The following is a 12,948-nucleotide window of genomic DNA, read 5'->3' on the forward strand; positions in this document are numbered from 1 at the left end:
CATGCCTCCAGTATTTCCATACTATTTATAATGTATAGATAATAACATCACCATGTATTAACATTAAATATCCTCTATTTATTCTTAATCCAGCATAGGTAGATTTAGATGGTTTAAAATCGCAAGGAGAAAAACAATTTATTTTGGAAAATTGCACATTTTTGAAAGTTTCTAAAACACTGAAAAATTTAATGTTTTATATTTGAGTAATTATTGTAATTCACTTATTAATCCATAAATCTAATGATATAACCATCAAATCTTTTTTTGTAGCCATGCTACCTTAACAAGTTTAATCTGCGGAGGAGTTCTAAAATTTGGATCCCAATTGTATTCTGGTGATAACAACTTAGTGGGTTTATTGATAAGAAAGTATTTGTTTAGGTGATGTTCATATATGCTGCTAAGTCCATTTTTGCTGTCATCACTAACTCCCTTTCTATATCCTTCAATGAAGGTTAAAATCTTCTCGGGAGTGCCACCGAAAATTGCAGCATGGTAATAGAAATCTCCCTCTCCAAAAGGGATGAAAGCTGCCGATGCAGGTCTTCTCTCATAAGGGAAATCGTGAGCGTTTTTAAAATACCACCATGCATGAATTTGAGCTACAGATGTGCCCAGGGTTTCCACTCCAAAATCATTCTTGAAGATGTGGTTTACAGTCATACTAAAGAGAAAATCGACTTCATGCTGGATGTGTTCTATGACGTACATATATAAGTTCTTCATGTGTATGAAATTAAAGTCTTTCCACTCCTTCTCTTTGAATACAGCTAATAGTTTAAATGTACGAAGGGGACCTAACTCTATGCGAGGCAGCCTAGTGACATCATCAGTCATGATGTAAAAGATAACATTGTAGCCAATCATAAAGTGCTTATTAGCAGATTGGATGAACTTTTCCAGGTACTGAGCTGTAAACCTGTGAAACATGAACAAAAAATAGTGAAAACTTATTTTGCCAGAAATCATCAGGAGAATCCATGTCATTTACACATGCTATCTAATGAATGTGTCATTGTAGCTAAAGAACTACCGGTAGGTAAGGGTGGAGAAGTTGGACCTAGAGCTTAACTGTATTGGTGAGTGAAGGAGAGTGTAGTGAGAGCTTGGGGTTCTGAGAAGAGCCATAAAGTTTGTTCTGAAGAAAGGAAAAGGGAGCTAAATGGATGTTAATGAAAAGATGCCCAAGTAGTGTTAAGGACTCAGCACAGCTGGAGAAAATAACCACTCTAAATAATTATACAGGTCAGCCAGAAAGAATGATTAGGGCTAATTATGAGTAACTCTTTGAATGTAGAAAGTCCATGGATGCTTATCCACATTTTTCCAAAGTAAAAAAGGATTAATATTTGTAGCACCTACTTTCCAGTAGCACATACAGCCAAGCCTACGGTAATGTTCAGCCTTTTGTAATATTTTTCCAGCACCTGTCTGTTGTAAGTTCCTTCCCATATGACTGGAGCAAGCCAGTCAGTTGTTGTTATTACATCAGGACGTTTTCTGTTGAACAAACAAGAAACAAATTAAGCAGGTACCACTGTATTATGACAGCAGAAGTTGTCATCCAAGTGATAATAACTAATGATTATAAAGTACTTACGATGTGCCAGGCATGGTGATTAAGGTCTTTACATTACTCATTTAATCCTTGCAATGTGCTATAATATAGCTTCTATTATTACTCCTATTTTTCATATGAGAAAATTTAGGCACAGATTGATTGAGTAAATTGCTTAGTTTCACACAGCTGATAAATGGCAGAGTCAGGATTCAAGATCAGCCAGTTGGGCTTCAGAATCTATGCTTTAGTCATTACACCATACTGCCTTTTGAGCCCAAGGATTTTTTTCTTTGAGCTCTGACTGCAGCTAAAGTTAAGTAACCCAGTGTCTGAACATTTCTCTGATTATTGCGTGAAGCAGACAGCACCATTGTCTCCTTATGTCTTTCTTTTGTCTTCTCCTTTTGCTTTCCTCCATTCTCTTTTCCTAGAAGATCTAGAGTACTCTTTTCACCCTTGCCCTGATGCTTTAGGCCCATCACTGCAGCCTTGAAGAAAATGAGATTAGTCCAAAAAGGGAGAATGACATTAGATTTGCTTCTAATAATATCCAAATGACAGCAGAAGTAGCAGCATTAGTAATAATAAATAGTTTGGCTGGAGGTGGGGCATTAAACTATTAAAGCGAGTTAAGACCTTCATTTTGGAAGGAATTGAATTCAAAGTGAGAAGTCATTTTGCTATTGGTGATTGCAGGTTTTAGTGAAAAATCCAGACCCAGACAAGGGTAGGATTTGACAACCCTTAATAGTATATTAATGATAATATAGTAAAAAATTCTTCAAAAGTGCCACCTCTTACTTTTTTTAGAGATTTCATTAACTTATACATTTATATTTTTTTAAAGATTGGCGCCTGAGCTAACAACTGTTGCCAATGTTTTTTTCCCTGCCTTTTCTCCCCAATTTCCCCCCGTACATAGTTGTATATTTTAGTTGTGGTTCCTTCTAGTTGTAGCATGTGGGATGCTGCCTCAGCACGGCCTAATGAGTGGTGCTGTGTACGTGCCCAGGATCTGAACCGGCGAAACCCTGGGCCGTCAAAGCGGAGCGCGCAAACTTAACCACTGGTCAATGGGGCTGGCCCCTATACATTTATTTTTAAACTTTCCTTATACTTAGAATTTATGGTCTTACACTTGTATTTGACTCACAAGTCTCAAAATCTACCTTAAAACTGGCTAGATGTATCCTTGTCTCAGCCATGATGCTTAGAAATTAGGCAAACTACAGATAGAAATCAATATCTATTTGAGAAGATGAAAGGGTTTTAAGATTATCCCTCCTTCCTCATTAGATCAAAGACATGCTGCCAGAATGAAAGAAAAAGTCTCTGAAAGCAGAAGGCAATTAAAAACGTGTGTTTAGAAATTGTTTGATAAAAGGGAAGAGGAAGAAGTAGAAGACACTTACAGTCATTAGATTTATATGATAGGTATGAAACTCTTCACCTGGCAGGAAAATGCTGGGCAGAGGACATCCTCTGCAAAGGAGGCTCTCAGTAATCAGTTGGACAAGATAATCTACCCTCTGGGTGTCAGCCAAATGCCTTGCCTAGCCTCCCTTGTGGCTGGCTTAGTGTCTATGTACAAAGTGGCCCTCACTACTTGGAGTCCAATGGAGATTATGCAGGAGCTCAATGACATGGACATCCCTTACTAAGGTTGAACTACAACCAATACTGAGTGCCCAACAGCTGGGGCAAACTCTGAACCACAATATGACACCATTTCCCAGAGGGGCAAGCCAACGAACTGATGGCTGTTTGATTATATTAGACTCCATAAGGAAAGGGGTGGCAACTTTCTCATAGGGGAATGTTTCATCTTCTAGGTAGGGATTTGCTTTCTTTGCCTACAAATCTGCCAGCTTTGTTGACTTGCAGAATATCTTATGTGCCTCACTGTCCAGAGGCAGCTGGCCTGGTAGAAAGTGGAGTGGCCAGAGAAAATTTCAATTTCACTGTTAACTCACAGATAATTCCTTGAAAGGTTGAGGTTGCTTCTACCACTACTATCTAGTGCTGTCATTTCTATTAGACAAAAGTTTCATGTATTTATTTATTCTACAAATATTGAGCCTCTACTACATCTAGGCTTTTTCTAGGCACCTTCTAGTGAGAAAGGCAGATAATAAATGAATAGACAAGCAAATATATAGTATGTCAGATGTTGATGAGTGCAATGGAGAAAAAATAAAACAGGGTAAGGGAGAAAGGGAATAGGGGGTGCCGTTTTATATGGAATGGTAGGAGAAGGCTTCACTGATAAAATAACACTTGAAAGGAGTCTTGAAGGAAGCAAGAGAATGAGCCATTTTGCTATTTGGAAGATGAATGGTCCATGTATAAAGACTAGAAGGTGCAAAGGCCTTGAGGGGAGAGCATGATTGGTGTATCAGAGGAACATCAAGGAGGCCAGTGTGATTGGAGGGAATGAGGGAGACAGTTGAAGATGAGGGTGGAGATAGATGTTGGGCAGCCATTTTATCTGTAGTTTTTTTTTCATGTTTTAAACTCTTTGAACTCTTTGGAAAGGCATCTTACAAGAACACTGGTTCTTAATGTTCATAGTAGCAAAAACCTAGAAACAGTTCAAGTGCCATTAACAAGGCAGTACATGAAAAAACTGTAGTATATGTCCACAGTCAATTATTTTGCAACCATCAAAATGAATGACAATGTTATTCAATTTTTGGATGAATCTTAGCAATTTAATAATAATGGAAAAAATAAATCCCTGAAGATTACATATAGCAATGTATCCTCTTTATAAAGTTATAAACAACTAAAATTAAAAAATAGACTTTTTCCCAAATACATATGGAGGATATAAATATATATTTTAAAAAAAGAAAGCAAGGGGATGAAAAGCCAGGATTCATGATAGTGGTTGTCTCAGGGAGTGGGGAGAGAAGGCAGAGTTGGGTAATGGAAAGGACACAAAGCTAGACGTTGAAGTTATTGAAGGTTGTAATTTTTGTTTGATTAAAAATAAGCAAGCAAGGTAGTGATGTCAGCATCATGATGGAGTGAACTTGTCCAGGACTCTCTCTCCTCCAACCTACAGCAAAAAGGGGCAACCATACTCCAACAGAAGACATCCTAACAACACAAAAACTTCAGAGAGACACACAGCCACATGACTCCACAGAGGGTGGAGAGGCTGAAGCCACCCTCAGAGGAGCTGGAACAGGGTAAGAGAGAACTTTGCTCTGTCCCCTAAAGACTGCAATCTCGTGTGGGAGGATCCATGAAGGAAGGAATGGGGGAGGGGTCGCTCATTCGTGGAATCACCAAGGACTCCCTAGGGTCCTTTCAGCCTAGAGAGAAGACCTCTAATGGGGCAAAAGCTTTTGCAGGGGGTTATGTCATCAAGCCAACATCCCAGGAGACCAATGAGAGCTGTTTGAGAAAGCCCAGAGAGCATGCACAAGAAAGCACCCCTCCCCCAACCCACCTGCACCACACTACTCCACTGCCTGGGTTATCGGCAGAAAGTGGAGGGCTCAGAATGTGTGGCTCTTGACACCAACCCAGTGGCAATAGGCGAAAACTGCAACTGAGCAATAGAATGAGTAAGACCTGACCTTTCAACATCAGACACTACATCAAATCTCCAGACCAGAAGGAAAATGACAAGCACCCAGAGCTCAGTCCTGAGGACACAGAAATATGTAATCTAAATGACAAAGAATTCAAAATAGCTATCATCAAAAAACTCAACGAGGTAAAAGAGTATGTAGAGAAATAATGAGTTCAGGAGCTACTTCACAAAAGAGATTGAAACTATAGAGAAGAATCAATCAGAAATATTAGAGATGAAAGACACAATGGAAGAAATAAAACAAAATATGGATTCCCTGAATACTTGAGTGGACATCATAGAGGAACGTATCAGCATAACCAAAGATACACATGTTGAAATGCTCCAGATAGAGGAGGAGAGAGAACTAAGACTAAAAAGAAATGAAGAAAGTCTCTGAGAAATATCTGACTCAATGAGGAAATGCAACATGAGAATTATAGGTATTCAAGAAAGAGAAGAGAAGGAGAATGGAGCAGAAAGCTTGTTCAAAGAAATAACAGCAGAGAACTTCCCAAACTTAGGGAAAGAGAGGGAAATCCTGTGTGAAAGAGGCTTCCAGATCTCCTAGATGTGTCAGTGTAAAAAGACCTACTGCAAAGCATATAGTAGTAAAACTGGCAAAAATGAATGAAAAAGAAAGAATACTAAGAGCAGCAAGGAAGAAGAAAATAACCTACAAAGGAACCCCTATCAGACTTCAGCAGATTTCTCTGAAGAAACCTTACAAGCTAGGAGAGAATAGAATGACATACTCAAATCTTTAAAAGACAAATATCTTCAGCCAAGAATAGTCTATCCAGCAAAAATATCCTTCAGATATGAGGGAGAAATTAAAACTTTCCCAGACAAACAAAAGCTAAAGGACTTCGTAGCCACGAGACCCTCCCTACAAGAAATACTCAAGAAGGCCCTCATACCTGAAAAAAAAAAGGGGGGGGGGGAAGGAGACAATAAACACAGAGTAAGGAGATAAATTGGTAGACAGAACCAGAACGAGATAGCAAATATTTAACTATAGCATTAAGCTAGAGAGAAGGAAAACACCAAAAACAAAGATAATCCTGTCATTTTAACCACAAGCTTACAATACAAGATGGAATAAGATAGAAGAAAAACAACTTAGGAGGGGAAGAGGAAAGGGACTGAATCGGATTAGACTAAGGAAATAAGAGGCCATCAGAAAATGGACTATCTTATACATGAGATTCTGAATACAAACCTCAGGGTAACCACTAGTCAAAAAAGCAGAACAGAGACACAAAGAACAAATAAGGAGAAAACAAAGAAACACATCATAAAAAAAACCACATAACTCAATGGTTAGACCAAAACACACAGGACGAAAAGCAAAAGAAAAGCAGGAAAACTGGAAAACAAGTGATAGAATGATAGCATTAAGCATTGATAACACATCAATAATCACCCTAAATGTAAGTGGATTGAATTCTCCAACAAAAAGACACAGAGTGGCGAGATGGATTAAAGAACAAGATCCAACAATATGCTGCCTCCAGGAAACACATCTCAGCTCCAATGACAAACACAGGCTCAGAGTGAAGGGGTGGAAGACAATACTCCAAGCTAATGGCAAACAAAAGAAAGCAGGTGTCACAATACTTATATCAGAAAAAGTACACTTCAAGATAAGACAGGTAAAGAGAGACAAAGAGGGGCAATATATGATGATCAAAGGGACACTCCATCAAGAAGAAATAATGCTTGTAAGTATCTATGTACCCAACACAGGAGCACCAAAGTTCATAAAGTAACTATTAACAAACCTAAAAGAAGATATTAATAACAACACAATAATAGTAGGGGACCTCAAAACTCCACTCACATCAACGGATAGATGATCCAGACAGAAAATCAACAAGGAAACAGTGGAATTAAATGAAAAGTTAAACCAGTTGGACTTAATAGACATATATAGAACACTCCATCCAAAAACAGCAGAATACACATTCTTCCCAAGGGTGCATGGATCATTTGCAAGGACAGACCATATGTTGGAAAATAGGGTGAACCTCAATAAATTTAAGAAAATTGAAATAATAACAAGCATCTTTCTGATCATAATGCTATAAAACTAGACATTAATTACAAGAAAAAAGCTGACAAAGGGACAAAGAAGTGGAGACTAAACAACATGCTATCGAACAAGCAATGGATCATTGATGAAATTAAAGGAGAAATCAAAAAATATCTGGAGACAAATGAAAATGATAACCTACAATACCAACTCATATGGGATGAAGCAAAAGCCATATTTAGAGGGAAATTCATCACAATACAGGCTCACCTTAACAAACAAGAAAATTCCCAAATAAGCAATCTCAAATTACACCTAAGTGAATTAGAAAAAGAAGAACAAAAAAAAAAAAGCCCAAAGTCAGCAGAAGGAGAGAAATAATAAAAATCAGAGCATAAATAAATGCTATTGAAACAAAAAAAGGCAGTAGAAAGGATCAATGAAACAAAGAGCTGGTTCTTAGAGATGATAAATAAAATTGACAAACCCCTAGCCAGACTTACAAAGAAAAAAGGAGAGAAAGCTCAGATAAACAAAATCAGAAATGAGCGAGGAGAAATAACAACAGACTCTGCAGAAATACAACAGATTATAAGAGAATACTACAAAAAACTATATTTCAACAAAATGGATAATCTACAGCAAATGGATAAATTCTTAGACTCTTACAACCTCCCAAAGCTGAATCAAGAAGAAACAGACAATGTGAATAGACAAATCACAAGGAAAGAGATTGAAACAGTAATCAAAAGCATCCCAAAGAATAAAACCCCAGGACAAAATGGCTTCCCTGGGGAAATCTACAAAACTTTCAGAGAGGATTTAATACCTATCCTTCTCAAGCTATTCCAAAAAACTAGGGAAGATGGAACACTTCCTAACACATTCTATGAGGTCAACATCACTCTGATACCAAAGCCTGATAAGGACAGCACAAAAAAGGAAAACTATGGGCCAATATCATTGATGAACATAGATGCAAAAATCCTCAACAAAATTTTGGCAACCCGAATTCAGCAATACATCAAAAGGATCATATATCATGATCAAGTGGGATTTATACCAGGGTGACAAGGGTGGTTCCACATCCACAAATCAATCAATGTGATACACCATATCAACAAATTGAGGAATAAAACCCACATGATCATCTCAATAGATGCAGAGAAAGCATTTGACAAGATCCAACAGCCATTTATGATAAAAACTCTTAACAAAATGGGGATAGAAGGAAATTACCTCAATATAATAAAGGCCATATATGACAAACCCACAGCCAACATCATCCTCAATGAGGAAAAATTGAACACCATCCCCTGAGAACAGGAAAGAGACAAGGATGCTCACTATCACCACTCTTATTCAACATAGTAGTAGAGGTTTTGGCCAGAGCAATTAGGCAAGAGAAAGGAATAAAAGGAATCCAAATAGGGAGTGAAGAAGTGAAACTCTCACTGTTTGCAGATGATATGATATTATATATAGAAAACCCCAAAGAATCCATTGGAAAACTAATAGAAATTATTAACAATTACAGTAAAGTTGAAGGGTACAAAATCAACTTACAAAAACCAGTTGCTTTTCTATACTCCAATAATGAACTTACAGAAAGAGAACTCAAGAACATAATTCCATTTACAATCGCAACTAAAAAAATTAAGTACCTAGGAATAAATTTAAGCAAGGAGGTGAAGGATTTATACAATGAAAACTATAAGACATTACTGAAAGGAATTGATAATGACATAAAAAGATGGAAAGAGATTCCATGCACCTGGATTGGAAGAATAAACATAGTTAAAATGTCCATACTACCCAAAGCAATATACAGATTCAATGCAATCTCAATCAGAATCTCAATGACATTCTTCATGGAAATAGAGAAAAGAATCCTGAAATTCATATGGGGCAAAGACCCCGAATTGCTAAGGCAATCCTGAGAAAAAAGAACAAAGCTGGAAGCATCACAATCCCTGACTTCAAAATGTACTACAAAGCCATAGTGATCAAAATGGCATGGTACTGGTACAAAAACAGGCACACAGATCAATGGGACAGAACTGAAAGCCCAGAAATAAAATTGCATGTCTACAGACAGCTAATCTTTGACAAAGGTGCCAAGAAAATACAATGGAGAAAAGATAGTCTCTTCAGTAAATGATATTGGGAAAACTGGACAGCCACATGCAAAAGAATGAAAGTAGACCATTATCTCATGCCATACACAAAAATAAACTCAAAATGGATCAGAGATCTGAAGATAAGTCCTGAAGCTATAAAACTCCTGTAAGATAATATCGGTAGTACACTATTTGACATCGAACTAAAAAGGATCTTTTCGAGTACCATGTCTTCTCAGACAAGGGAAACAAAAGAAAAAATAGACAAGTGAGACTTCATCAGACTAAAGAGCTTCTGCAAGGCAAAAGGAACCAGAATCAAAACAAAGAGACAACCCACCAATTGGGAGAAAATATTTGCAAATCATATATCTGACAAGAGGTTAATCTCCATAATATATAAGAAATTCACACAACTCAACAATAAACAAACAACCCAATCAAAAAATGGGCAAAGGGTATGAACAGACATTTTTCCAAAGAAGATATACAGATGGCCAATAAACACATGAAAATATGTTCAGCATCATTAATCATCAGGGAAATGCAGATCAAAACTACACGAAGATACCACTTTATGCCTGTTAAAACGGCTATAATCACTAAGACTAAAAATAACAAATGTTGGAGAGGGTGTAGAGAAAAGTGAACCCTCATACACTGCTGGTGGGAATACAAACTGGTGCAGCCACTATGGATAACAATATGGAGATTCCTCAAAAAACTAAAAATAGAACTACCATACGACCCCGCTATCCCACTACTGGGTATCTACCCAAACAATTTGAAATCAACAATCCAAAGTAACATATGTACCCCTATGTTCATAGCAGCACTATTCACAATAGCCAAGACATGGAAACAATCCAAGTGGCCATCAACTGATGATTGGATAAAGAAGATGTGGTGTGTATATATATGTATACACACACACACACACACACACACACACACACACCAGAATACTACTTACCCAGAAAAAAAGACAAATTCATCTCATTTGCAATAACATGGAAGGACCTGGAGGGAATTATGCTAGGTGAAATAAGCCAGACTGAGAAAGACAAACACCAGATGATTTCACTCATATGTGGAACATAACATACACACAGACAAAGAAAATAGTTCAGTGGTTACCAGGGGCCCAGGAGCGGGGGGTGGGCACAGGGGATGAAGGGGAGCACTTTCATCCTGACAGACAAGAAACAACGTACAACTGAAATTTCACATTGATGCAAACTATTATGAACACAATTAAAAAAATATATATGTAAATAAATAAACATAAGCCAGCAAGAAAGCATACAAATAAGTAATATAAGTGGATTTGCATGAAATAAGATGAGAGTTAGTCATGAAGCAAAGATCATTATTAATCTAATTCTATCCACCTGAAGTCCATTTAAAAAATATAAATATGAAAAAGTTATTCACAGAAGATGAAATACAAATAAATAAACATATTAAAGATGCTCAAATTCAATAATCACAGAAATGCAAATTTAATTGAGATAGTTTAAGTAACAGTTTTGCCAATAAGAAAATATTTGATAATACTAGAATGAAATATAAATATACAAAACAAATAAAATGTTATTAACATTTATCCACTGTAGATTAGAAAATTAATAGTATAATTATTAAACGGCAATTTAGCAAGCTGAGTCGAAATTTAAAATGTCTGCATCCTCTTAAACTGATGATGCCATGACAGGAATTTATCTTATGGATAAATTCACACAACGGTGTAGAAATATATATGTACAAGGATATTCATTGAAACATTATTTACAATAGCCTCCAAATTGCAAACAATCAAAACCAATAGGGAATTGGCTAAATAAATTATAGTATACAGCCATAAAATAGAATACTAGGTAGTCATTATAAAGAATGAGATTCTCCCCCAAGTGTTAATGCTAAAATCAAGAGTAGTCATTAATGGCATTTTTGGGCTGCTACTGAAGAGATGTTTTCTCTCCCCTAATAAAATCAGGACTGTTAAACCAGATAACAGCTTTTCATTATGACCCTTAAATACCTAATTCTTGTTAAATAGACCCTAGGTTTATATATAAAAGCCTTAAAAGTAAAAACTCCAAGACCTGGAAACCTCTCAGGTTTCAATAGCTACAATTTGATGATGGAAAATAATTTTGCCTATTCAAATGGAGTTATATTATTATTATTTTATGAGCAGAATTTTTTGTTCTTACTTAGGATTAAACCAGTCTGAGAGCTGAGGTTCTTCTGCTTCATGATCCCTAGGTACAAGGAGAAAATCAAGTTAAGAGTAATCCATTTATTCAACAAATATATATTGTACCCTATAATATGACAGGCACTGTTTGCTGCTCGTTCTGTAACTATGAACATTTAGGTCAGCTCCTGCCCTCAGGAAGCTGACAGACTAGCAGGAAAGACAATATTAAATAGACAATATTAAATAGACAATTACAGTACAGATTGAGCAGTGCTAATAGAGAAAAACAGATTTCCATGGGAGCATATAAATGGAGCATCCAACCAGAATTTGGGGTTTAGGGAAACCATTTGGAGAAGAGCTATATAAACTGGGTCTAGAAGGATAAGGGCTAGTTCAGGAAAGAGGTGCAGAGGGTGAGGAGGTTGTGACCAAAGGCAGGAAGGCAAGGAACAGTATGATTCTTGAAGGGGGAATAAATTTTAAAAATTATAGCGCGAAAAATAATGTCTATTCAGTCAAAAACGCAGATTTAATTAATTCATTTATCAAACATTAGTAGCTTACTATGTGATAGATACCCTGTTACGTGTTGAAATAAAGGGGCTGAAGAAATGGTCCAGATGTTTGTCTTTGGTTTTCATTTAAAGATAGGACCCACCTAAGGTTTTGTTCTACTTTTAAGTTAATGGTTTAATTAACAAGGTTATGAGGGAACTTCTCTTTCATAAACCAGGAATGTTTTGTAAAAGAAGATAATTTTAGTGACTTGTACTTCCAGAAAGATGGAGTAGTACTAATTTTCCCTATTACTACTACAAGGTATAGCTGAAAACCCTGAACATTAAATATAAAGCAAGAAAAAGAAAACTCTGAAAGGTGGAAAGAAGGCTGATCAGGTAAACACCTTGACTCATGGATCAACATAGCAGTGAGTTCTCTGGGTTTCCTGCCACATACATCCCAGATTGAGTGCTGGAGAGGCCAGCAACCCAGGAATATCAATGGGTACAGATACAAAAAGAGCCCCAAGAGAAGCCTGCTTTTTATAGCTAAAGGACCAGGAAAAGGGCCACCTAGCAAGACAGAAACTTTTAGATACAACTCACTGTACTCCAGCCCAGTATCACAGAAAAACAGTGACCCCATGTCCATCCCTCTGGCAAAGGTTGAAGGGAGAGCCTAGACTTTTACCCTCGCCAGACTATAATGAGGCTCCTCTCCCCTCCTCACTGATGTGGAGTTAGAGGAGGTTAGTGGGGGGTAGAACTTTCACCACTGTTCAGCAATTGTGGCCATCCCCCTGAGGTCAGTGTCGATGGAGGGCACATGGGGAGCCTGAACTACCATCCCTACTCATTAGTAACAAGGAGCCCCTCCCCACGAGTTTCAATGGAGGCAGAGTCAAGAACCTGAAATTTCACCACTCAACTGAGAGTAACG

At 37.2% G+C, this 12,948-nt stretch overlaps 1 protein-coding gene across 1 annotated transcript; it reads right to left on the reverse strand.

The window, feature by feature from the left end:
- Positions 1-255: 255 nt before the first annotated feature.
- On the reverse strand, positions 256-12,855 carry LOC124247537 (N-acetyllactosaminide alpha-1,3-galactosyltransferase-like 1). The gene is made up of 4 exons (XM_046676960.1): positions 12,782-12,855; positions 11,519-11,566; positions 1,366-1,503; positions 256-922 (listed from the first exon to the last, which is right to left on the reverse strand). Exons 1-4 carry the CDS (start codon positions 12,853-12,855, stop codon positions 256-258), a joined length of 927 nt encoding a protein of 308 aa, XP_046532916.1.
- Positions 12,856-12,948: the final 93 nt, after the last annotated feature.

This window comes from Equus quagga, chromosome 1, assembly GCF_021613505.1.
Source record: "Equus quagga isolate Etosha38 chromosome 1, UCLA_HA_Equagga_1.0, whole genome shotgun sequence".
Classification (NCBI taxonomy): Eukaryota; Metazoa; Chordata; class Mammalia; order Perissodactyla; family Equidae; genus Equus; species Equus quagga.

What these genes read in the sequence shown, in the direction of transcription:
- LOC124247537 (XM_046676960.1), bottom strand. Translation starts at nt 12,855, where the DNA reads ATGGTAGTTCAGGCTCCCCATGTGCCCTCCATCGACACTGACCTCAGG. An exon ending in TCAGACTGGTTTAATCCTAA is followed by an intron (nt 1,504 to 11,518) that starts GTAAGAACAAAA and finishes TTTGTTCAACAG; the next exon opens with AAAACGTCCTGATGTAATAA. An exon ending in GCTGTATGTGCTACTGGAAA is followed by an intron (nt 923 to 1,365) that starts GTAGGTGCTACA and finishes CATGTTTCACAG; the next exon opens with GTTTACAGCTCAGTACCTGG.